Source organism: Bubalus bubalis, chromosome 21, assembly GCF_019923935.1.
Source record: "Bubalus bubalis isolate 160015118507 breed Murrah chromosome 21, NDDB_SH_1, whole genome shotgun sequence".
NCBI classification, from domain to species: Eukaryota; Metazoa; Chordata; class Mammalia; order Artiodactyla; family Bovidae; genus Bubalus; species Bubalus bubalis.
Window position 1 is genome coordinate 11,065,216 of NC_059177.1, and position 26,775 is coordinate 11,091,990.

At 46.2% G+C, this 26,775-nt stretch overlaps 1 protein-coding gene and 1 pseudogene across 2 annotated transcripts in view; both read left to right on the forward strand.

Moving 5' to 3' along the window:
- ITGA9 (integrin subunit alpha 9) overlaps positions 1-26,775 on the forward strand; it is a 365,208-nt gene that overhangs the window by 172,452 nt on the left and 165,981 nt on the right. For both annotated transcript variants that reach the window (XM_044934133.2, XM_006077035.4), the window contains exons 16-17: positions 2,258-2,407; positions 17,756-17,832. In XM_044934133.2, coding sequence (XP_044790068.1) covers positions 2,258-2,407; positions 17,756-17,832 — 227 coding nt within the window. The remainder of the gene's footprint in view (positions 1-2,257; positions 2,408-17,755; positions 17,833-26,775) is intronic.
- Positions 2,417-9,676, forward strand: LOC112581112 (annotated as a pseudogene).

The window sequence follows — 26,775 nt, forward strand, 5'->3', positions numbered from 1 at the left end:
TGTTAAAGATCTGCTCCTAAAATCTGAAATTTGAGAGAATTTTCTGGAAGTATCTTACCCAAAGGCTCACCTGTCACTCCCCTGAAAAGTCCTGTGTTCTATTTATGCAAATGATTGAATCTCTTTTCAGCTGATTGCTTTTTTGAGCATAGAGATAAGCCACCTGCTGGTCACTCAGACTCCCATCCCCAGAGTGATTTGTCCCCCACGCCCCACATTTAGCAGCCCCATCTGCTTCCCCTCCCATGCCACTCTGGCCCGGATGCCATCTCTTCTCCTGGGCTGCTGTGGGAGATTTTCTATGTCTCTGAACATGCTCTGCTCCACATACATACCCCCATGGAACTCCCAGGAAACACAGGGTTCTGTGCCCCAGTAAACCTGGGGTCACCCTACTCTTTCTGGGAGGCAGTTGCTGTAAAAACATACAATAAACAAAAGACACAGACCCCTCTGTTTAACCTGGTGCCCCCGCCCCCCAGCTTGTTCGATCACAGACTCTTTCATTAATCCACCTCCTGGGGAACTGAGGCTCACAGACCCGTCTTGGAGAATGCTGCTACCAAATGGTCAGATGGGCTGCCATTCATTCACTTATTTAAGCAGCTCTGGATTTGGGGCTGGTGCACAGGGACGACCCAGAGGGATGGTATGGGGAGGGAGGAGGGAGGAGGGTTCAGGATGGGGAACACATGTATACCTGTGGTGGATTCATTTCGATATTTGGCAAAAACCAATACAATATTGTAAAGTTTAAAAATAAAATTTAAAAAAAAAAGAAAAAATAAATAAAAAGGATGCAAACTTGGAAAAAAAAAAAAAAAAAAAGCAGCTCTGAGTCCAAACGCTGGTGGGTAAGGACCTCTGTGAAAAAAACAAAACAAAACTCTGTGTTAAAAAAGGGTGGGGGTGGGTAGCTCGATGTGCTAACCTGGAACCACCTCCAGGATGTATGCTGAGTCAGGAAAGCAAAGTGCAGCCATCAGTTACCTAAATGTGCTTAGACTGGACAGATGCCCTGAAACCGATAGGCATGTCTGCCTCTGGGGTGGCACTGGGTATCCAGGGGGGTGGGGTGGGGTATGAGCCAGCTCCTTGCCGTGTGCCTCTTGGGAACTTTAAAACTTTCTACTGTTTTGAACACTGCACTCGCCTGCTTCCATCTCCACCAGACTTTACACAGAGTGTAGTTTGAAGTTCTTGGCTCTGCTTGAGGCTTTAGGGTTGGGTGGCCTCTGCCCGCCCACCTAGCGCCTCTCACTCCTGCTTGCCTGCCGGCTCCTGCCGTCTCTCCTTGACAGATGCAGGCAATGGAGACGTGGCTCATTGGTGCTACTTCTCAGATTTGCCCTGCTCCCCTTGGAAGCCCACCTTCCATAGCGTGTGCTGGCCAGGGATGCAGGGAAACTAATGCTTTATTCCTGCCTCACTCTCTAACTTGTGAGCCTGGGGGAGCCGGAATCCCGGGGAGGCAGTGGAGCAGACTGAAGCAGAAAGGCCAGGAACTCCAGGACTGAGCTGATGTGACTCAGAATCCTTATTAGCCTTGTGGCCTGGGGAACTTGTGCCTTCATCTTCCCTTTATTATACAATGGAGGGGAGTAAGCCCAGCTCTCATGCTTTGGGTGTGTGGCCTACCTCTCAAGAACACCTTGCACAGTGCCTGGCATCTTGTCGGTGCTCACTGGGACTATCAGCCTATCACTCCCTTGGCTCTTGAAGTCCTAGGGTCTGAAGGAAAGAACACAGGCCTGAAGTCCGACTTCACCCCTGGCTCCAAGGAGCCCAGCGCTGGGAAGCCATCAGGCCCCAGTGTCTACAGGTCCCCTGCCCTAACACACAATCTGTATTTATCTCAACTCAGAAGAGCTTTGATGATCAAAACACCATGGATTGGAAGGGTTAGTGCTGCACTGTGAGTACAGATGCTCGCCAGCCCGCCAACTAGCTTATAAGAATATTTGGAAGATGACTAAGGTAATGTCTTCCACATGCTAAAGAGACCATGATTTCGCACCATGCAAGGTAGAGTGGGAAAACCCCCGCTCATTAGCGGAGTGACCTTGGACAAGACAGTCACTGCCCTTGGCCTCATTACCTCATCTTAAAATATGAAAGCAATAAAATCCAGCCTCACAAGGGTGGTTTGTGAGGCTCACACGGGGCGGTCCGTGTGGAAGGTCTTTGTAAACTGTTGAAATGCTCTACACATGTCAGCAGCGCCCGCCGTTCACGTGCCTTGTGTTTATTGTTTCAGCGGAGAGTACAGGACGTCATCAGCCCCATCGTGTTCGAGGCCGCCTACAGCCTGGGCGAGCATGTGACGGGAGAGGAGGAGAAGGAGCTGCCAGCCCTGACCCCCGTGCTCCGCTGGAAAAAGGGACAAAAGATTGCCCAGAAGAATCAGGTACCTGAAAACTCATGGTTGGGACCCCAGGTGGCAGGTGCACATGTACAAGTAATGGCCCCAGTGGCATGGGAGCCCAAGGCTGGGCACACCCCCTCCTGGGCCTCCCTTTCCTGATCTACAAAATGCTGAAATGTATGATTTGGGGGGTTGCGTCTAATAACCATGTGATTTAAACTCACTGATTCCCAAACAATTAGAAAATAATGATCCCTTTGAGGTCATGAACTAGCAGCTTGGTCTCTGCACTTGCATCCTTTTCCTGCAGCATTTCTAGAGCTCAGATCAGTACCTAGTGAGTGCTCTACATACAGGTTTTATTGATGGTACTGTGAGTGGGTGATGAAGCAAGAACTTCCTCTTGTTAGAATTGGTGGTTGAGTTGAGAAAGCTCAGCTCAGTCGTCTTTGGAAGGCAAAGCACCATGAGTGCAGGCTGTCACCATCCTCCCCAAGCTCAGCAGATTCTTGGCTGTGCTGCTGTGTGGAGGAGCTATATGGGATGCAGCCTGTACAAGACCATACGGAGTAGGAGTGAGCCATGAGCTAACACCACGTCGCAGCACTGGCCTGTCTGCCCCAAGCAATCTGGAAGATGTGCGGTGCTGACTCTGTTGCAGGAAATATGCACGAAATCTGCGATCCCAGGTCTGAGTCTAAGTCTTTCTCTAACACCCAAGATCATCACAGATCCAGGACCTGGGGAAAGTCAGACAAAACTGTTTTTTGGCTAAACCAGACTCCTGGGTGGGGTGGGGACAAAGCTGTGGAACCTCTCACCAGCCCCACCCTCCACAGTTCTGACTGCTCTGAACTTGTGGGAAAACTAGCAGATCATGACCCACGCCTTGCAGATGAGAGTTGTAAATAGGACCATAGAGAAGAGTTTGGAGTTTGAGATATAAGATTTTTACCAAGATGTCCCCATTTTCTCCCAAAGTCTGTCCCATGTGGTTTTGGGTCAGGTTCCCCAGAAGCAGTGCCTGAAACAAGGGTTTGGGAGCACTTGGTCTAATGAGTCGGTGTTCTTAGAGAAATCTATAAGGAAAGGGAGGAGGGTGAGCAAGGATGTGCTCTTGGGCAAAGTCTAGCCTTGGCCTGAGGCTGGGAGCTCTGGAGCATAAATTACACCGAAGAGCCATCCTCTCCTTGAGGGAAGGGGCTGACCCTTTGTACCCTTATTAGTCAGCCGTTGGCTGACTATGGGGGGTGGAACTATGGGGGATTGTATAACTGACTATGGGGGATTGTAACCATCCTTGACGGAGACTCTCTCTAGGTGTGGACAGTTCTCCCAAAATTAGAGAGACTTTTTTTTTAAGGACCCACCAGCTTGCAAGCAGGATAAACCCAAAGTATCCTAGGTACATCATTTTGAAATGTCACTACGCCTAAGACATAAGGAAAATTCTTAATGCTTCCATGACAAAGAGTACAGGATGGTGATAGTGGGGAATATATATCCTCTCACAATATAATTAGAGTCACGCTAAGTAATCCATTAGACTTCTTATTAGTAAGATTGGAAGCTAGCATATGTGAAATAAGGGCTTCAAAGCTCTGAGAAAAGGTGATTTTGAAACTAGGGTTTTATACGTAGCCTAAAAGTCAAGTATGAGGTTGAAATAAAGTCATCATTCAGACAAGCAACTACCCAGAAAGTTTACATCCCTGGTAACCTTTCCAAGGAAGTTACCTAAGATGCACTCCAAGAAAAAAGGGTGACAGCTAGAAGGAGCAAAAAGTTGAATGTGAGAACAAACTCTTAGAAGTCCAATGATAAGAAATTCCAGGATTACAGTTGTGCAGCATGTCTAAAAAACAGTTGATCAGTTTAGAGCAAAGGATTAATGAACTTTGAGAAGAATGAAGCCAGCCATAGACAGAATAATAAGAAAGCAGCAAATAATCAGGACACAGTGTAGGTAGAATGTATGTTTTCTATGGATACAAAAAATGAAGGCAATCAAAAACTCCCAGAAAAGTAAAAATATGGCTAATATGTCATGGTTCAATATAAAACAAAGCATGGTAGGATGTGAAGCCAGTAGAACAGCATATGGAAGAGAAGGATCTTAATACTAGAAACATTGCCACTTAAGTAAAAGTTGAGTTTTCTGGTTGTTTAACTTTGTACCTGTGTAGAGGAGGATTTGTAATCATGACATTTGTCTTGGCTCTGCTGTGAACAGCAATCATGAGGCCATAATACTAGCACTGTTCACTGGTGTTCAGTATTTACATAGAGTTTAATATAGGACAACAGAAGTTGTTTTAATATCTTAATTTTTTAAATTAGTGAGCCAAAGATATTGTAAAACCTGATGAAACTGTAAAAAGCTGTTTATTACTTAAAATTTCAAAGGGTACCCAGGTCGGTAAAGGATTTCAAGATGGCTGGACGGAAACTTGCTCTAAAAACCATTGCCTGGGTAGCTTTTGGGGAGATCATCCCCCCAAAGTGGAAGGCCGTGACTAACTCCTTGAAGTCCTGGAATGAGACCCTTACCTCCAGGTTGGCTACTCTGCCTGAGAAGCCATCTGCCATCGACTGGGCTTACTCCAAGGCCAACATGGCAAAGGCTGGCTTGATGGATGACTCTGAGAAGAAGTTTAATGCCCTGAACGTTCCTATACCAGAGGATAGATATACTGCCCAGGTGGACGCTGAAGAAAAAGAAGATGTGAAAAGTTGTGCTGAGTTTTTGTCTCTTTCAAAGACCAGGATTTAGGAATATGAGAAAGAGCTGGAGAAGATGAGGAACATAATTCCATTTGATCAGATGACTATTGAGAACTTGAATGAAGTCTTCCCAGAAACCAAATTAGACAAGAAGAAGTACCCCTACTGGCCTCACAAGCCAATTGAGAGCTTATAAGCTCAAGTCCATGGGGTTGCTAAGAGTCAGGCACGACTGAGCGACTTTACTTTCACTTTTCACTTTCATGCATTGGAGAAGGAAATGGCAACCCACTCCAGTATTCTTGCCTGGAGAATCCCAGGGACAGAGGAGCCTAGTGGGCTGCTGTCTATGGGGTCGCACAGAGTCGGACACGAATGAAGTGACTTAGCAGCAGTAGCAAGCTCAAGTCTGGGAGGAAGCTCTGGCCCTTGAATTACAAACTCTGGACATTAAAAATGATTACACAGCAAAAAAGAATTGCAAAGGTTACCAGTAAAGCAGTGCTTCATAAAGTGTGGCCACCCAACCAGCAGTATCAGCCTCCCTTGGGATAATGTCAGAAAAGAAAATTCTTGGGTCCCACTCCTGACCCTTTGAATTAGAAACTCATGGGGTGGATCCCAGAAACCTTGGTTTTAACAAACTGATTAGGTGAGTCTGATGCAGTGAACATTTGAGACAGTAGAAGAGCTAAGAGTAACTATCTACCTACCTGTCAAAACTAGGAAGGTGAATGGTGGGAGGGGACCTTTATGTAGGTGAGTTCAATTTTTATCTATCATGGAAGAAATTCAGTGAAATAATGTCTAAATCCGATAAATCAAGAAGAAATAGGATTGATACTACTAATTTTCTAGGAATTTTCTAGGGACATGGAAATAACCATCCAAAGAAACATAAAGGGACATAACCACAATGGGTAATAGTGGTTCCTCCTGAGAGGAAGACTCAGTATAGAGAGGTGCGGGGTGGAAGGTTATTATTTTAACCACGTGATTCTTTGGTTGAAAATGAAAGAAAAATATTGTCCTTCGATTGAGAAGATTGTCTAGGAGCCTGAGAAAAAAATTGGGGAGAGTGATCCTTGCTTTACTCCTTTTCCTGATTATATATATATAAAAGATAATTTAATGATCTTCCTCCATGTGTCTTCCAGATGTTGGCTCAGTTTAAGGGGAAGAAACATTCTGAGAGCTAGGCCCACTGTGGGAAGCAGAGCTGTTTTTTGACTTGTGTATATGGGAGAGGTCCACAAAGAGCATTTGACCTCTTTCACAGGAAGGAGTAAGCTCACTGGAGCTCTTCATTTTGCCAGATAACATTAAAATGTAAGTGCCATAGTCTCTTCAACCAAAAGGCACCAAACCCATGTTGGTGCACAGGATTGCACAATGGAGCAGGTTAAATTATGGTGATCTTTTAGAGTCAAGAGTCTTCCCCCACTGACGGTCTAGTTCAGGTGGAATAACTGCACAGACAGTGCATATAACATGTAGTCAGTGACTAAAGCATGTTAAGTGCAGGCTTACTGATGGATCCCAGGCTTTTGGCAGAGAGTAGGAGTGAGTGAGGCAGGCAGGAGGCCAGACCTTCCCTCTGCAGGGTGAAGAACAGTCTTGGGAGAAAATGGCCTCCAGCGTAGGTGCTAGGCTGTCTGAGTGAATAGTGGGGTTGCCACCAGTGCCGAGGATGGATTGGGATTCTGGGCACTCAGGGGATATTGGCACTCTACCCTGAAAACCTCTGTAGGACGTGCCGTCTATTGAGTGCATTTTTCCGCCTTAAAATTATAAGGAAAGCAGAGACCTGCCTGTCTGTCTCCTCAAGAAATATTTGATATAAAAGTAACAACAAGTGTTTTATCCATTAGTCAGAAGGGTATTTAAAAGAACTATAAATCTAAGAGCAGTTCAGTTAATTGAATGTCTGCTACATGTAAGACCTGGATAAAAAGATAAATGAAACTTTGCTGTACTAGTAGACTTAGAGACTATAAGAATAACATATATAGAACAGAAAGCCAGATTCAGACTAATGTGTGTGAATTTCACTCCGAGACCTCTTCCAACTGAAGATGCTCCAACTCAATGGACATAAATTTGAGCAAACTCCCAGAGATAGTGGAGAACAGAGGAGCCTGGCATGCTACAGTCTATGGGGTCACAAAGAGTTGGACATGACTAAGAGACTGAACAACAACAACTCTGCAGAAGGGAGAATTGGAAGGAGATTCATGGAGGAAGTAGGATTTGGATACTTGGGACTGGAGAGGTTTGACTAACAGAGAAGGGACTGATGGATGCTAATGGTCTTCCATGTGGCTGAAGTGAGGGGAAGGAGATGGGCCTTCAGGGCTGGAGGTACAGTCAGACAATCTAAGGCTACCTGGTTACTGACCAGGGAGTTGGACTTGATTGGTCTTGTAGGGAACAGGAGATGATCATATCTTCTTGAGACAAGTCTGCCTGGGCCGGGGGCGGAGTAGGGGGCCGGTGGGGGTGGGGGGGCACTAAGGAGCTCTGGTAGCAGCCCCAGGAAGTTCTTGCAGGTCAGTTCATGAAGGTCCTGTCTGATATACTCATAGTTCCTAGAGGGTCTCAGCTGCTGAAAGAAGGTGGAACAGTCCTGCAAAGCCTGCTGGCCTGTGTGCTGGGAAAGAAGCAAGACTATCGCTGGGGCCCTTATGTTCCCCCTCCAGATGAGCATACTAGTGGCAATGACAGAGGCCCTCGTTTCACACGTGTACACAGAGTAGAGCTTTGGAAATGATCACTGCTCTCAGGTTTCCTCAGGAGGACCCCAAAGGGACCTGGTCAGGGCTGGGCTTCCAGGCCACCCACTGCAGTAGACAGAATGGACCCTAAAGATGTCCACACCCTCATTCCTGGAATCTGTGAATATGATGCATTACATGGCAAAGGGACTTTGCAGGTATAACTAAGGTTATGGGCTTTACACTAGGGAGGGTATTCTGGAATATCCAGCCAGGCCTGATCTTTCTCCACTTGGAGGAAGGAGGAAGGTGGTAGAATAGAACATCAGAGAGATCTGAAGCTTGAGAAGAACTTAACCTGTCATTGTTGGCTTTGAAGATGGAGGTGCAACTTGACAAGGAATGCAGACAGCCTTGAGAGGCCGGGAGAGGCTCCCTGATGAGTGTCAGCAAGGAAATGGGGACCTCAGTCCTACAACCACAGGGAAATGAATTCTTCCAATAACCTGAATAAGCCTGGAAGCAGATTCTCCCCAAGAGCCTCCAGATAAGGACCCAGATTAGGTAACACTTTGATTTTGGCTATTGATCCCCAATACCTAGCACTGCCTGACTCACAGAGGTTGAGTAAACCTATCTCAGTGAAGAGAGCCCTTCTGAGGGAGCACAAGGCTGGGTCCTCCTGTGGAGTTTGGACGTCATATCAGAATGTCTCCACTACAGATTCAGCAAAGCTCTGTATATGCTCCATGAACTCTCTAAGAATTCCTCCCAGGCAGGAGAGCCTGGTGTGCCATTTAGAACGATCTTCCTACACCACAACACATTTGTGCGTGTGTGAGTATATTTTTTTTTCAAAGACTAAAATGAAGGAGATATGGCTGGTGAAACCAGAGGCATTGGCTATGTTAAGAATACTCACTTTGTCATCTTTCAAGGGAAAGGTGAGCTGTTTTACTCTAATATTAACATTTTGCTACGTCAAAGCCATAAACTCTGAACCTCCATTGTGCTGGAAACCATCACCATCTGGACCTCCCACCCCAGCCCCTCAATGCCAGGATGTATTGGGTGCCAGCACTGTGCCCGTGAAGACTCACTGTTTGTTCAGCCTTGACATTAGGTAATGCTTTCCTGGCTGAGGTGCCTAACTGGCTTCAAATGCCATTACTTGCAGCTAGAAGGTTTATTTTCATTATCATATACAAAGTCTCTGCAGAAGAAAGGAAAGTTGAGAGGTTGGCAAGGAGGAGAGAACAGAGGAACTTCCAGACATCAGAGCTGGACAGGTATCAGAGACCATCCAGCCTGGGGCACACACCTGGATTCAGGGGAGCAGGCTGGCCCAGAGGAGGAGGAGGTGTTTTAGAGGAGGAGGTGTCCACCTTCCTCCCTGTTTCAGCCAGATCAGTCCTACTTTTATAGGCATCATCTGTTTGGCATCAGCTTCTGGCTAATCTTTTCAGAAACAGCACCATGATGAAATGTATGGGAAAACCATCTAGTTTCGGGTACATGTAAGGAGAACAAGTGTGTAGTTCAGCGTCTGATCAGGATGTCTGGCTGTGTCTGCAGCCCAGGCTTCCCGTCAGGGTTAATCCAAAGAGCAGAGGAGAGGACATGCCTACTGTCAGAGGCCAGGCTGTATGTTCAGTCACCAGTTGAATTTAGTGGAAAATAAAGTGAAGAAAATAATGGCTTCCCCCAAATCTTTAGCCTGTAAAGATTTCTTCTGTTTTGTCCTGCCTTATTGAAAACCTCCCCCACAAGCACATGGAGTGCATGTGTAAACAAGCGAGGGTGCACGTCCAGTGGACAGTCTCTAACTGGGGAAGAAATCCTAGCCCCTTTCTCATTATCTTCTGAGATGACTCAGGGAATCAAAGGCCAGACTCTTGCTACTTGAACTGATGCCTGGGGCCCATTCAGGTGAGTTTCTTGCAGAGAGGGGAGGAATCTTCTCCAGCTTGAAGCCATCTTTCTCGTTCCTAAATGCCTGACTACCTCTGACTCAGTGGCTTTTAGAACCTGGCTAGCATAGTCTTCTGGAGAAGGCAATGGCACCCCACTCCAGTCCTCTTGCCTGGAAAATCCCATGGATGGAGGAGCCTTGTAGGCTGCAGTCTATGGGATCGCGAAGAGTCGGACATGACTGAGCGACTTCACTTTCACTTTTCACTTTGCTGCATTGGAGGAGGAAATGGCAACCCACTCCAGTGTTCTTGCCTGGAGAATCCCAGGGACGGGGGAGCCTGGTGGGCTGCCGTCTATGGGGTCTCACAGAGTCGGACACGATTGAAGTGACTTAGCAGCAGCAGCAGCAGCAGCATAGTCTTCCTTTCCTCTGACAGCACCAGCCCTTTTCCTTGAAATCATTGGTTCTGTTTTCTGCATCTTGTGACTAATTAACAGTAACTTTCTTTAAAAAAAAAAAAAAAAAAGAAAGAAAGAAACATAGAACTCAAAATGATTCCAGGGTAAAAATCCAGGCAAAGAAATTCTGGCCCTTCAAAAAGAGAAGGTGGCTTCCCAGGTGGCACTAGTGGTCAAGAACGCACCTGCCAATGCGGGAGGCGCAGGTTCGGTCCCTGGGTTGGGAAGATTCCCTAGAGAAGGGCACAGCAACCCACTTCAGTGTTCTTGCCTGGAGAATCCCAGGGGCTACAGTCCACGGAGCTGCCAAGAGTTGGACATGACTGAAGTGACTTAGCACGTGCGCGCACACACAGAAGAAGAGGAAAAGAAAGAAATTCTGGTCCTGGGGAAGGGGGGAGTAGGAGATCCCTAGAGAAGAGTTGACACTGAGGTTGTAGAGGGACATGAAATGTGGTGTGGAAAAGGCCTCCCAGTCCCAGGCGGACCTGGAAAGGGCACTGGGAAGGTCCAGAGGCCAGATGCAGGCCCAGGTGGGCAGGACCTCCCTGAGCAGCTCCACTGCCCACTCAGTTATCACAGGGTTTGAACTAGATCATCAAAATGTTGCCTTCAGGCAGCAGGGGTTGTTCTTCCAACCATAGGGCCATGACGTAAACCAAAGGGTTCCCAAGGAGAGAAGCATTTATTCCATCCAGGTTTTCCACAGAGTAGGGGTATGGAGGTAGGCAGGGCATGAAGCAAAATCTGTACCATGTTAGTTGTTTAGAGGGAGACCAACAGGACTCCTCCCATGATTTCAAAATCTGAAAGGACAATTTATATAGACCCTGAGATAGAAAGAGTTTCTCAACTTTAATTTTATAAAGTATTTGTCTTTATTTTTGTGGACATGCTATTCTTTGGAAAGCAAGTATGCCTACATGACCTGCTTTTAAATACCAAGCTAAGTTATTTGGGTACAGGAATCAACAGAGCTAAAATTCCTGGGACCACCCTGAGCTCTTTAATGTGCCACATTAAGGACAACTTTCCCTGGAGGAGGAAATGGCAACCCACTCCAGTGTTCTTGCCTGGAGAATCGCATGGACAGAGGAGTCTAATGGGCTACAGTCCATGGGGTTGCAAAGAGGCAGACATGACTGAGCAACTAACACTTTCTTTCACTTTCAAGGATGACTTTGGATTCTGGAAAAAGCATTAAAACAGAATTGGGAAAGAGAAACCTCTTACACTCAGGTCATGGCGTTTACATATACACGCATGTTTAATACTATGCTAGGTGCTGGGGGCTGCAGCTGTGAGTTACGTATAGCTGGGACCTTTGGGAACTTATGTGGGACAATGAGAGGAACTACAGTTCAGAAATGTCCCTCCTGTTGTCCAGGCAGAGATCCTCTACAAAGTCAGATTTTCATCAGGAAATGTCTCACTCATTTTAGCTTACAAATAGCCTTGGGGTGGGATTTGAAAAGCATTAATTCCCACACAATCCAATTGTCCTGTTTTCTCAGGTCTCAGCATGGGACTTGGTTGCCATAACAACCCTATAAACAGTGTCTAACCTATGTCAATGATCATATATATTTTAAAGCTAATATCACCAACTCCAAGAAACTGATCCTCCTCTGAACGTGACAGCTGGGATAGACTAAGAATCTTACTTCCTGCTAGATCATTAGGGAACATTTTTTTTTTCCCCAGTGCAGATTTTGGTGAGAGAAAAGGGGCCCTACAAGGCTTAAGCAGCTGGGAGACCTGCTACTTTGAAGTCAGTCTTGACCAGGGCAGCCATTGAGCCATCACACGCATCCAAGGTTGTTTAGGCCTTGGTGGCCACAGCTTTGTGAGAAAAACACAGCTAGCTCCAGCCTCTGTGCTCTGGTTCAGAGCAAGATGTAACCTGAACTGAATTCATTGTGTTCAACCCCCACCTCCTCCATGACCTAAAGGGAACAAAGAAACAAGTATCCAAATGTTCTAGAACAAGAATGGACAAGCTACACTCTGCTGGCCAAATCCAGCCTGTTTTTATAAATAAAGTTTTATTGAGATATAACCATGGCCATTTCTTTAAATATGTCTGCTTTTGCTTTAGCAACACAATTGAGCAGTTGTAGCTGAGACCACATGGCTCACTGCTGCTGCTGCTAAGTTGCTTCAGTCGTGTCCGACTCGATGCGATCCTGTAGACGGCAGCTCACCAGACTCTCCCGTCCCTGGGATTCTCCAGGCAAGAACACTGGAGTGGGTTGCCATTTCCTTCTCCAATGCCTGAAAGTGAAAAGTGAAAGTGAAGTCACTCAGTTGTGTCTGACTCTCAGCGACCCCATGGACTGTAGCCCTCCAGGCTCCTCCATCCATGGGATTCTCCAGGCAAGAGTACTGGAGTGGGGTGCCATTGCCTTCTCCGACATGGCTCACTAGGTTGAAAATATTCACTATCTGGCCCATTACAGAAAAATCTGGCAACCTTCCTCTAAAAGAAGAACAGTAAGGACTGGGGGAGAAGCTGGAGAAAGGATTTTAAAAAGAAAAGTATATTCTCCAGAAAAATCTGAGGTGAAGCTCAGGGTGAGGAAGGAGCCAGCATGGAGATCTAGTCCATGAGACTGAGGAGGCTTCTGGGTGTCCAGAGCACAAAGTCAGAGGAAACGGTCATCTCTTGAGAGAAGGGATTTAACCTCCTATAACCAGAGAGGAGTCAGAGATGATGGCTTCTTAGCTCTGTTTCCATTTTCCAGAAAGGCTGCTTCCAGGTTAAAAAAAAATTGACAAGTCTTTCCCAAGCAGAGTTGAGGCTGAAGGGAGTGGAGAGGCTGCTTCTGAGCTGGATTGGGATTGCCTGATTTAGGCAGCAGAGCTTGTGTTTGCCCAGAGGATTAGGGAAACACGTAGAAGCAGGCATAAGAGAGGCTGAAAATTTGGTAGTTTGGCCTACTGGCTTCAGGGAGAACGTGCACTCCTTTCACTTTGAACAGGAGAAATTGTTTATACTTGCTCCTGGGAGCTATGCCATCAGCTAGCATTCTGAGGCTTCAGTCTGCCCATGCTTCTGCCCCAGAGAGATGTGTCTCAGTTCTTTGGGAAACAAAACTGTCCCTTGCCTAGGGAGACTCAAGCGCAGGATCTCTGAGTTTCCACTTAAGTCTACAAGATGCATGGTGTGAGTCTCTTGATTTGCTGCTGTCTTCATATTTTACCTATAAGACAACTTCATTCCCAGCCTGGGGAGGGTCTTGCCTAAGCCAAGGCTTTACCAGTGCTTGGAATGCATGGCCCACTTTAGTTCACACCATTCCCCGAAGTAGGGGAGGCTATAGGTTGAGGAGTATTCCATTAATCTCTTGCTGTATAACAAGCTATCCCAAAACATAGTGGCCTAAGATAACAGCAGTCATTCACTTTATTTATGAATTTGAAATTTGTCAGGGCTTGGGCAGGGCAGCTCACTTCTGTTCCATGTCATGTCAGCTGGGGCAGCTCAGTGGGGCTGGGGGACCCACTTCAACGCTGGCTGACTCCTGCGGCCTTGAGTTGATACTGCTGGTCAATTTCTGTCCTTGTGGGCCTCTCCATGGGAAGCTTGGGCTTTCTTGCAAAGTAGTAGCTACATTGTAAGAGCAAAGGCCCCAAGAGAACTCAGAGGAAGCTCCAGTACTTGTGATGCTAAGCCTGGAAATTGTAAAGCACTGCTTTCTCTGCAGCCACAAATCCACCTAGATTCAAGGGGTGGAGCGTCAACCCCACCTCTGTACGGAAGGGGGTCAGGGTCACACTGTATAGAGTGCAACAGGAGACATTGTGCATTGATTTTGAGAATGTATAGTTGTCTACACACAAACACACACACGGAGTCAACTTCAACTCTGTCTCTGTGGTCTTCTCACTGCACCATCAACTCAGGAAACTTCATGGCGCTCACTCTTACAAAGCGTCATTGTCACTCACCTTTGCTGGTGTAGACAGTGATGCACAGCGATGTCTAAAACAAGAACAACGTGATAGCCACAAGCTCCCATGCTGAGAGCTAAATGCTAATCTGGATTCACAAGAGTCATTGATGCTGTTATTTTTTTCATTTTGTAAATGTGCAGATTAAGTCCTGGATTAACTTCTGAGCTTGAGCTTATCTTCTCACTAGAGTTTGTGCTTAATTTTAGCTGATCAGTGTAAACACTCACCTAATGTGTGTGTGTATGTGTGTGTGCATATGGCAGACTCAGTGCTTGCCTTTGTTGGATGGAAGTTCAACAGCACTGGAGGACTTAACAGCCAGAGAAGTTAGTTTGCAGGACAGGAAATAGAGAGGAGAGTACAAGGGAAAGTCCGACCAGAGCAACCAGTTCCTCACGGGGAGGCTCTGCACTTGCCTGTAGCTGAGGGACAGGGCTTTGCTGGGAGGCTACAGGTTTGTGTTGATGAGCAGGTCATTTGCATTGGCTCACATGCCAGGGGTTACCCCATCTCTCAGAGCATGTGGGGTCCTCCACTGTTGACTGGGCACATTCTACACAGCAGGCTCTGAGGGCACGCATGGGGGTGAAGAATACCAATACAATCCCCCATCTTCATGGAGCATCATTTCAGCAGGGGAGAGAAACAGGAAACACCTAATGATAAATTAGTTACAGTCAAGATGAGCAGTCAGAGGAAAAGTGCATGAACTACCAGAACTTGTGACCGAGCCCCAGCCCTCTGAGGGCTCAGGGATGTGGTTTTGGTTTGCTGACTGAAGGATGAGAGGACACACACCAGATGAACCTGGTGGAGGCCTTTGGGATCAGCCTATGGGGAGGCCCTGAGTTGTGAAGGTGTAAGGGCAGACTGAGGGGTAGTTGGCATGAGAGAGCCAGGGTGATGGAGCTGAGGAGGGCAGGGACCAGATCTTGCCAGATTGTGTGCCATGGGGTGGCTGTAGGTCACTTCTGCCTTGTCAGTTTTCACCTGCTACCCATCCCACCTCCAAAGGCGGGAAGTCAGACCATCTCTTGCCTGTAAAATGGGAGAAATACTTGCAAAGAGAAGCCTGTGACCAGGGGCAGAGCTGGGTTTAGGGGAGTCTAAAGCTTATTAGGATTTGGGAGGAGAGTTTCTCTTGGGGTAAGTCAAGTAACATTGTGAATAGAAAGTAAGATGCAAGACTGCAGTGGGAGCGTGTCAGTGAGGGCCCTTCAGCCCAAAGTTTCATTGTCTTGGTGGTGAAGCCACTTTTTATGTTTCTCGTCATTTCTAACCTCAGAAAGCCTTCCACTCTAACATGAGATATTCGTGTAGACCTCACATCCACTTCTTGTTTTCTCCTCAATTGAGATGGCAAATAAAGCACAAATGCCTTCTCTCAAAATCTTGGAAATTTGGCTCTCTTCTTGCCCCCAGTATTGTCCAAAAGAACATGGGAATGTCCTCTTTCTGCCCGAGACTTTCATGAGTTTTTTTTCCCCCACAGTCAAGGCAGGGAATGTTGGCTGGGACACATTATTCTCTTGGAAATGTGACACAGAAATATGAATTTCCATAAGCAAAATTACTCTGTCTGGTTGGGTCTAGACTGTCTTTGGCAGACACATTTGCTGGAGTCCACATGGATGCTCTGAGAAGCCGCCCGGACTTGTCCTTGGGGAGGAAAGCAGGTCACCTGGAGCTATGTTCTCTGTGTGTGTTGGAGGGGGATCCACACGTATGAGGAGTGATGATGGGGAAGTTGAGTAGTGAATGTAGATGACAACTGAAAAGCAACCACAGGCTTTTCTCTCCAGAATCCTACTGAAGCATTTAGAGCAATGAACAATAATGAAGATTCTCTGTCAGCGTGGACGCAGGCAGCCAAAACATCAGAGTGGCTGAGAGCAGATGGAGGGAGGGATGGACAAGCCCACCGGGTCCCACAGAAAGAAGAAAACTCTTAACTCCTCCCCAGAGCCACTCCTGATTCCTGGCCACTCTCCACAGAGAAGCCCAGTTCAGGCACACACCGCAAGCCCCCTGGAAAGATGTCCAGTTTGGCACAGTGAGCGTTGGGTCCCAGAACTAGGTGAGGTTTGGCCCTCAAGGCCCAGCCCTGTTAGAGAAAGGACACTCTGTCCGGATAACTACCAGCTGCCCCACCGAGACAGGATCCCTTCAGCCTGTTGTGGTGCCCTCAGCCTCCACATCTAATAATTGCCTTTGACTTTCCTGTTTGGAATTAAAATTATAACATGATCTCCTCACTCGGGCAGAACCCATCTCAAATACAGACTATCTGCTTCCCCATGAGAGCAGAGGGAAATGTCCGGACTGTAATCTAAGAGTTCGTTGTCTTGACTGGGTTATTATTTACTCCTATCTGAGAGCATTTGAAGATCTTCTCAAAGATGGGAAGAATACCTGTTGGGTACCTTTCTTGAAAAAACTACTTGAAGTAGCACTTGAATCGCCTGAGAAATGAATCAGATAAAGGGTGTGCTCTGTGGTCAAGGGCACCCCTGACTTGGGTTTCCGGGTTAACTGCTGAGGACCCCTCATTGTGGAGACAGCTGGCTCCCTGGAGGTGGGGGGCTTGTGGGAACTGTAGTAGGGGCAGGGTGGGGGCGCAGCCATTCCTGCGAGACCACTAGCCCATTAATGCGAGACCAGAGAGGGTGACGGTTAGAGGTCGCTCTCCGCCAACGGCCAGCAGGACTGTGGTCCTCTAGGTGGAGAGCGCAGTAAGAGGTGGCCCTCAGCCTCCTAGGCCTCCAGCCCTCTGGACTCAGGCAGCAGGTGAGCTGGACCCTGGGGACAGGCCGAGGGCTGTGTCCTGCAGGCTACAGAGCCATTGCAATGGCCATCCACTGGCCTTGGTCCAGGCCTGGAGGAGGTGGTGAGCCTCTCCCCACCCCCACCTCGCAGTCCAACCGTGGGGGGCGTCTCCATGAGTCAAGGTCTGAGGAATCCGGCCCCCATTTGGGTGGCCTGAGGACCCTGAGGGCTGCCGGGTGCTGGGCGCCTGGCTCCCTCAGGTATGACGGCCAGGTGGGGTCTGGGGAACCATCCATGAGGGCATCTTGGGCTGAGATCCACCTCCTCAGCTGGGCTGGGCACTGGCTGGATGACCTGGGCCGGGGGCTGGACCAGTGCTCTGGGCAGGGGGACAGGCCTGCTTGGGGACCCCTCCTCATAGTCAGGCCTGGCCCCCAGAGGTTAGACTTGGAAGTTGAGCCTTGGGACCTTGACAGAGAATAACACTGATTCACGTGGAGGTTTATGAGAACATGGTGAGCTGACCTCAGGAAGAAGTTTGTGACAGCTAACCTCACCCCCCTTCACCTTTCCACTAAAACAGCTTTGCTGAGAACTTTTGGGGATCTCAAGAGATTTTAAGGCGTGAGCCACCTGTCTCCTTGCTTGGCTCTGTATTAAGCCTTTCTCTGCTCCAAACTCCAATATTTCAGTACTGTATGGGCTCAGAGCCAGTGCCCGTCTGGGCACACAGATGTGTGTTTGGTTACAGGCTCACGGGAAGAATTCCTGCTGATGTGGAAGGAAGTAATTGGTTGTTATTTACGCATTTGCCGCTAACTCCAGTTCCACCCTTCCTCTCGTGTCTCCCTCACAGACCGTGTTTGAAAGGAATTGCCGATCTGAGGACTGTGCTGCCGACCTGCAGCTGCAGGGTCACCTGTTACTCTCCAGGTGAGCTGGTGCACCCTTCCCCACCTTGTTCTAAGAAGTTCTGGCTCCAGGCTCAAAGTCTATATGTGCAAAGTTCCCCACTGAAGAGGGTAAATGCAGTTGGTGGGTTTAAAATGAATAGTTGTAGTATAAGAAAACGTATATTATACTGTAATTTTAACAACAGCTATTTTTTTGGAGGGGGGATGGTTTGGGTTTGGTTTTGTTTATAGTCTCAGAAATCTCACACTTGGATTTTTATGTGTCTAATTTTCCTGAGTATTTTTGATATGTGTATGTTGGGACGTATATTTTAGGTTTAATCATTGTATTAAGTTGAACCATATGAAATGGCCAATATTTAACTGTTTGAGACAACCCATATGATCCAATTTATTACTATATAAAGGTTCTTTTTATTTTTCTCACTTAAAGCGTCTGCTTTAACAATAAGTAATGGTTCTGTGACAGGAGGGGGTGGAGGAGAGGGGCAGCTGTCCTGATGAGGGGACAGATGGCCTCTCTCCTGGAGCAGGGCTTCCTTCCACAGGACGTGAGCCCCCTGCTAAAGGTGAACCTTCTGTAAAGGCCTTCCTGTTTTCTCTCTGTCAGCCTTTTATTTTGGTCATCTTTTAGGATGAAGATGCTGGTCCTGAGTCATTTAGCCACATCAGAGGATGGGTTCCTTTTGAGACAATTCATTCTCAGAGAGTTTTAACTTCCGTACTAATTATTACCATTTCTCAACAATAGTCATTGGTGTTGATAGGTATCCTCTGAAATCCATACTGTATGCCTCAACTGTGAGAGTTAACTTTGGGGGGAGTGAAAGAAATATCCCTCATGAACCAGTAACTGCACTAGACACTTTTACTTCTGTTGACAAATAATCTACAATTCATCAAAGGAAAGTAATACTAAGATAATTCTTCATTTGCTTGCATTTATCAGGGGAAAGGTGTAAACCACCTCCCCAAACACACACACACACACACACTCCTCCAAATCTCTTAAATATTAATTGACTTTACTTTTACTTAGAACTTAGTGTAGTACATTAAAGTAGTACATGTTTTGCCAAGCTTAGAAAATTATTTCAATCTGATAAGTGGATATTGGAATCTTTTTAACGTTAGTAAGAAGGACCTTCTGGAACCTATGAGAGAAACCAATTCTAAGGAAGGTTCATAAGTTATTAGATCACAACTTTTAGTTTTAGAAAAGTCTTCCAAAAAGTATTTTAGGGGAAAAGGAACATGAAACAAAAATATATGGATTTGTTTTTTAATTTGAGGCAGATTATATATAGTGGACATTTATTTTAGATCACTGAAAACTTCATGGGGTAGGAAAATATTCACTTGCTCTCAGGTTAAATACTAGAAAAGTTCTGATGTTTTTGCTCCCTGTCAGTGCATGGTCAAATCCATCTCTGTTACATTGTGCTCTTCATATGTGAAGAAGTAAAACCCAAGGCTCGTGGTCATTATCGTTAAAGCTGGCTCTGTTGCCCAACCCTGGCCTCCCAAGAGTATTGGTCAGAATTGGATCTGCTCTCTGGGCCCAGTTACCAATAATACTAGAACAACTGGTGTGGTTGGCCAGGGCCCAGACTCCCGTATATATCAGCTAGATAGAACCACAGAAAAGTACTGTGTAACAAACCAGTCAAAACTCAGTGGCTTAAAATCATTTTTTTTCTCCTGGATCTGTTGGTCGACTGAGGGTTGGCTGGTCTTGGCTTGATTCAGCTGCATCCTGGTTGACTTGCTTATGAATCTGGGGTTCAACAGAGGGGAGGTGGATCTCCACTAGGCTCAAGTGACTCAGTTCAGCTCTACTTCATGTGTCTTTTACCATCCTGCTGGAACCAATGGCCTAGACCCAGTGTATTCTTCTCATGGCATGGCACCAGTATAAAAGGGCAAGCAGAAACATGCAATAACTCTCAAGGCATAGGCTTACAACTGGTGTATTCTTAACTTCCGCCTTATTCTAATGGTCACAGCAAGTCATGTGCCCAAACACAAAATCAAGGGACTAGAAGCTATGCTTTGCCTTTTCAGTAAGAACTACAGTCACATAGCAAAGGAGACAAATTTAGAGAGGGGTGAAAAATTGGAACCATAATGCAATCTATTCTGCTACATAAAGAGCAGGATCGCCCTGTTGCTTTCCTGGTACCTTATAGTTTTGGGTACTATTTCAGCCTTTCTTGTAGTTCCATCTTTCTACAACTCATACACGAGACCTAGAGATCGGGGGAGGAGATTTTTCAAATCTCCGAAGCAATATCTTTGGACCAAATTGCTGAGCCTCTCCCTCAAATGAGTTATTTCCCAAGAGGCCCCTTGGACTCTCAAAATAGCCTTTTGGCTGGATCCCCCATTAAACAAACCTTCATTATACTCTTGGGCCCATAGTTGCCCCCAAGGGAGCCATCAGAGAAACATTAACTGGTAATTGGATAAGTAGAGATACAAAACCAAGCCTAGGGTTTCAGTTACTTTGAATTTCACCAGATCTTTGTGCAGAACCAGGCACAGAGAGAGAGAAGGTACAGTTAGTAAACTGCGTATGGAAGCCAAGGTCTGAATTTGGTTGACAAAGACTCGGTGGCTTGAATTAGAAGTGAGCTGATTTGGTTATCGTTATTGATTTGTTATTGCCTGGGATGGGGTGTACATTCCTTCATTGTTCAAATCAGGGAAGAAATATGGGCCCTGCTCTCCCAGGGTGCCCAGTGTGGGTGGGGGAGGACAGCTGGGTGCCGTCAGTGCCTGGTTGGTGCCGGGAGAGGGATAGATGGGTCATCATGGAGCCCTGGAGCAGCTTCCAAGAGAAGGAATCAAGGGGAATGCCTCCAGGCGTCCTGAGCAGAGGGAAAAGATGAGCAGAGGCACAGAGGCTGGAAGGCAGACTTGCCATGCAGATCTGCAGGCATCTGGGGTGAAGGAGGTGGTCAGGAGATATTTTTGGCATGAGCTCCTCTGCTGTAAACATCTTTGCTACAAGCATTTTTGCTGCAAATGTTTTCACCATGTAACTAATTGATTGTAAGGCAATTCTCCTGTAAAAGAGAAAAAGTAAGAGCATCATTAAATAGGACATAGTGGAACATTGAAAATGAATAATGAAAATTAAAAGACTATTGCAAAATACATAATATTTGAATACATTTAAAATGTATTCATTTTCCTGTTCAGCATTGCACTTTTTCTTTTCTGTTAAGGTTTCTTTCTCCATTTAGAGAGGCTTCAGTTTCCAAATACTCAGATGCACATTTGTAACTGAGCTTTGTATTGTGTTGTGAAAGCCTCTACACGTGTGTTCCTGGCATCTTGTCACATGTTCGATGATAGACGTTCCAAAGTTCTATGGGGAATGTGGGTTCAACTCTGTGCCTTCAAATCATCGAAGATTTGCAAATCGATACGTTTTCATTTCTAGTATAATGTGCAGTCCAGCTTTACCCTTTCTTGTTTCATACTTCCAGTAAGTTTTATCACCATGTTTCCTATCAAGTCAATTTATATAGTTGTTATCGTCTACCACATTAAGACTGCCCGTATCCTTGTCACTTTATAGAGCAGTATAAGTGCTAAGGTTTATGTGATGTAAATCAACCAATTCTTTTATCTTTTATGAAAAATTGCCTTGTGACAAGTTAGTTATCTGGCAGAAAAATATTTGCCGCAAAAATGGTTGTGATAAAGGTGTTTGTGGCCTGAACACGGGTCAGGAGGACACAGGAAGATGTAAGAGAGAGAAAGAGAGAGAAGCAGCAGATTGTGACACACCTATGAGTTTAGGCTTCGTCCTGCAGCCAGTGGGGATATAGCAGAATAGTAGCATAACTGCATTTAGCCTAATAGGAATGCAGGTGGGCACACCAAAGTGGTGGGGAGAGAGGGATAGGGGCAGAGAAAGGGGCAAGGGCAAGGGGATTGAGGGCCTGTGGGTCATTGGGTTCTCTGTTCCACTGAGAGAAAGTGTGTCCAGCTTGACTTTTGAGTCAGCTACTCTCCCGTGCGAAGAGCCGACTCATTGGAAAAGACTCTGATGCTGGGAAAGATTGAAGGCAGAAAGAGAAGAGGGCAGCCAAGGATGAGACAGTTAGATAGCATCACCGATTCAGTGGACCTGAATTTGAGCAAATTCAATATCTCCAGGAGATATTGAAGGACGGGGGAGCCTGGGATGCTGCAGTTCAGAGAGTCACAAAGAGTCAGACACAACTTAGTGACTGAACAACAACAACTCTCCCATCATCTCAGTCATCCTGGCTCAGGTCCCTGCACATCACTTTGGTCTCAGTGCAGGAGCACCTAGACAGGGTTAGGCTTATGAGAGATGTTTATCTCCATCATGGTGCCTCCCCAAGGGTTTCCAGGGGCCAGTTTCAACAAAAATTTTTGCCTTTGTGCTGTCTTTAGAGCCTAGCTCTCCTGTTAGCTGTGATCCACTGTATTATAAGGTTGAAACCAAGGGATAACAGAGAAAAGTTCCTCTGATGACTAGGTAGGCAGCACAGTGCAAGGTGTTGTGGGAAGCAGCCAAAAACCCGTAGACTGAGGAGTCTTTGTTTTGAAAAAAGAGAAAGACATCTGGGAGTGATTGGGTCACCCTGAGTGGTCAGGGATCAAGCCAGGAAATGCAATCTGTAACCGGGACTCATGGATGTTTTTATTTTTCTCTCCAGAGAGCATGAATTCTGGCAGGCCTGTTGTCTCTTAAAACGATTCAACTCTTCAATTAAGTCTACAATCTTTAATGGTCTTGAGCCTTGTTCTAAAACACGCCACTTCCAAAATGTCCAGGCATAAGGAGGAAGCTGTTTAATTTCTTCAAATAGGACTGAAAATTCCATTTGTAAAGTGATGCAACTGTGTTTCATTTCTTTTGTCTGAATACTTATAGTACATAAGAGTATATCACATGTGATTAAGGTAAAGAAGAGAGAAATATACACTATGGCAGCTAAGTTAAAAGAACTTTTTTTTTTATGTATCCCATATGAGACCAGTGGAAATGTCAGTGCCTTCCAGCTAGGCAACTCCTATAATGAAAGAACTCTCAAGGGAAGTAAAAAGGCACAATGAGAATATTTATGAAGTTGGAAGAACCATCTCATGACCACATATAATGGTCCGATGACTGACTGTAGCCTTCAGTTCAGTTCAGTTCAGTCGCTCAGTCGTGTCCGACTCTTTGCGACCCCATGAATCGCAGCACGCCAGGCCTCCCTGTCCATCACCAATTCCCGGAGTTCACTCAGACTCATATCCTTCGAGTCAGTGATGCCATCCAGCCATCTCATCCTCTGTCGTCCCCTTCTCCTCCTGCCCCCAATCCCTCCCAGCATCAGAGTCTTTTCCAATGAGTCAACTCTTCGCATGAGGTGGCCAAAGTACTGGAGTTTCAGCTTTAGCATCATTCCTTCCAAAGAATCCCAGGGCTGATCTCCTTCAGAATGGACTGGTTGGATCTCCTTGCAGTCCAAGGGACTCTCAAGAGTCTTCTCCAACACCACAGTTCAAAAGCATCAATTCTTCGGCACTCAGCCTTCTTCACAGTCCAACTCTCACATCCATACATGACCACAGGAAAAACCATAGCCTTGACTAGACGGACCTTTGTTGGCAAAGTAATGTCTCTGCTTTTGAATATGCTATCTAGGTTGGTCATAACTTTCCTTCCAAGGAGTAAGTGTCTTTTAATTTCATGGCTGCAGTCACCATCTGCATTACTGTAGCCTTAGTAATGCAATTATCTTGGTGGAGATGGGGGACCAAGTGCATTTCCCTAACCCTTGGCTGGGAGATTTTCATGGGTATCTCAGGTTTTCATGAGCATTTTCATGTCCATGGAAAACCAGTCTTCAAGAGGAGGATCAATATACCCAGGATCATGGTGAAGGATGGGGTGGCCATTTAGAGTTTGAAGTAAATTGTTTACCTTTTTTAAAATGGCAAAAAGACCAGAAACATCAACTGCATAGCATAGGGTAGAAGTAGCATTGTCTTCTTATATGAAGGGGAAGACACTCCTGTTTATTGTGTTCCTACCATGCACTAGCTTCCCTATAGTGTCCTCTGTAGTATCTTACCAGCTACACAACCTCGGGAAAGTTGCTTCACACCTCTGTGCCTCTGTTTTCTAATCTGTAAAATGGGAGTATAATAGCACCATCTTGCAAAGTTGTTTTGAGTAGTTAGTGAGCTAAAACATATTTAATTGCTTCTGAAAGCTTGGCATTATAGCAGACACTCAGTCAATGAGAGCTATCATTATTATTTCATTTAATCTGGTCAGTGACTATGAGAAGTAAATATTATTACACTCTTTTTTGGTGGGGAGGATGCAGAGGCTTGGGGAGGCAGGTTACTTATTCAAGGGCTCACAGTGGTCAGGGTGGAGGTGATCAAAGCTGGAAATGTCCAATTCTGCATCCTGCTCTCTTCCTGTGCACTGGCCTCAGTTGCTGTTGGGTGTCATAATCAGCTGATTCTGGACAAGAAGGACCAAAACTGGGGAGCTGGGAATAAAGCTTCCTTTGTGTAGAAAGCCCCAATCAGAAAGGAGGTGGATGGGTGAAAAAAAAAGCATCCTCAAAGATCCCTCCTATCCATCCAGTCATGCTCCCCCCGTGATGTCTGACATGTGAGGTGCTGTTCAAAAGCTTTTCTCCCCAGAGACCACAGACACCAGTTCTGCTGGGTCCAAATGATGGTTTAAGCCTCAAGTCAGGATATTCATAATATGTGTAGGCTGGATTTTTCTCTCATTATTGTTACTACTTTGTAAAGGAAGATGAATAGGACTGATCAGAATCCTGGAAAACTTTTGCCCTTGCCAGAATATTAGCCTTGTGATTCAATATTTTTTTCCCTTCACCGTCTGCCCAAGTTGTGGGACCAAAAAAGTGCAGAAGAAGTTTGTTGATTGAGAGCAGCTGGCTTTTGTAGTGGCTGTTTCTGGAATCTCTGGAAACAGGAATGGTTTTTTTCAGTGGTATGTTCTTGAAAGAAAGGTGAAATGCTCTCTTTTGAATGAGAATTTAAGGATTCCTCATCTGCACTCTTCTCTTCTCCCTCCTCTGATAGGGGTTCTCTGAGGAGGCAGTAGGTGTCTCCCCCACATTTCAGGATCACATCAAGATGAATAGGCTTGTGGGTGGTCCTTCTGTTATAGTTACCTAGGCAAAGGGCGAGATGTAACCCGCTAGGAAGGTGACGAACAGAGTAAGGCAAACAAAGAGACACATTCACACACTGGAAGAGGTAGTGAAGGGTGCAGTACTTTTGCAGAAAACGTCTACTCACCTGATGAGAAGTGATAAACTGCTGATACCTTCACCTACATGGCAAATATCAATGGAGTACTTATCATGGATGTACCAGGCTTGGTGGAAACGAATATAAACTACTGCATCATGATGCTCTTGATCTAGAAGGGGAAACACACATGAAAACAATAATTGTAATTCACTGTGGTTGTTATAATCATGAGAACATGAGGGAATTCCCTGGAAACACAAGGAAAGAGGCCCTCCACCCTATCTGAGTTTGAGTCCTCTCTGAAGCGGACCCTCAGGCAAGGATTTGGGTGTAAATAATTTGAGAAGTGCAGGGAACAAAAGTAAAGGAGTAAAGAAACTTAGAGGGAAGCCTACTATTAAGGGTGCACTATACACCAGTGTATCAGTTAGTTATTGCTGTGTAACAAATCACCCCAAACTTCATGCCTTGGGAAAAAACACCATTTATTCAGCTCCAGATTCTGTGACTCAGCTGTTTGGGTCTTCTGGTCTCATGAGCTTCCATTTGGACCTGTAGCCAACTTCAGGTTGGCTAGGTGTTGCTGTTGGGGGCAGGGAAGGGGTCCAAAAACTAGAATGCAGTCCACAAGATTTCATGAGGCCTGTCACAAAACTGATCTGTTCTCACTTTTTGCCACATTCTGTTAGCTGAAGCAAAGTCACACACAGGGCCAGCCAGATTCAAGGGATGGGGAAATAAACTCTGCTTCCTGATGGGAGGATCTGTGTGTCAGAAGACAAAGGATGTGAATAAAGAGGCTATCAGTTAGCCCATCATACCAAGGTGGCACAGGGGATATTGGATCTTCATCCTACAGGGAAACACTGGGGAATGATAGGAAATGCACAGCTTAAAATGATTGCCTCTGAGGGGTAAAGGGGATGGGTTGTTTGTACATCAGCTAAGGAGAGTCGTTGGTTAAAAGCTTCTCTAGGCTTGGGTGGGCCCTTCTAGCCTGTGACAGACAGCAGCCGTGTTCTCATCCAGAAAGGTTCAGACCCTGGCACCTGAAAATCAGCAGGAACATTTGAAAAAGTCTCATGGGGGTGATAGGGGCATGGATGATATCTGTTGCACCCACTTTCTCAAAGAATCTCAGTTGATGAATTCATTCTGGAAATTTCCAGGGAGAGGATCAAAAACCACCTTTTTACACCAAAGCTTCTCTCCACTATCTTCCTGGGAATGCTTTCTTTCCACGTTTCCACACTCCTGACTCTTTGTTACCGTGGTAACTTGGTTTCTTGTTGTGTTTGTCCGCATCTTAGCCTGTTGTCCCTTCTCTCCCAAGCATCACCATGCTTTGCCCACCTGGTGAAGGGAATTTGGCTGTAGGGAATACCCATAAGTCAAGTACAGGGCTGGGAGCTCTGTCCCCCATTTTCCTGAGGACAGCAGAAACGGCAGGTGAGGGAAGTGTCCGCAGCACATGTTGTGCAGAGAGGATCTGACCTCTGCCCGGTCTGTTATCCGGGAGGGACCTGGGTGGAGCTAGGCCACACAGCTGCGCAGTTTTGCAGCCCTGGCTGCAGCCCGACTCAGGAGAAGCACAGACGGCTGGCAACTCCACTGTCCTACAAAGTAACTCGGACAGGGTGGAAACAAGCCCAGCTTGCTGTTTATTTGTGGTTAGTGATTCTCA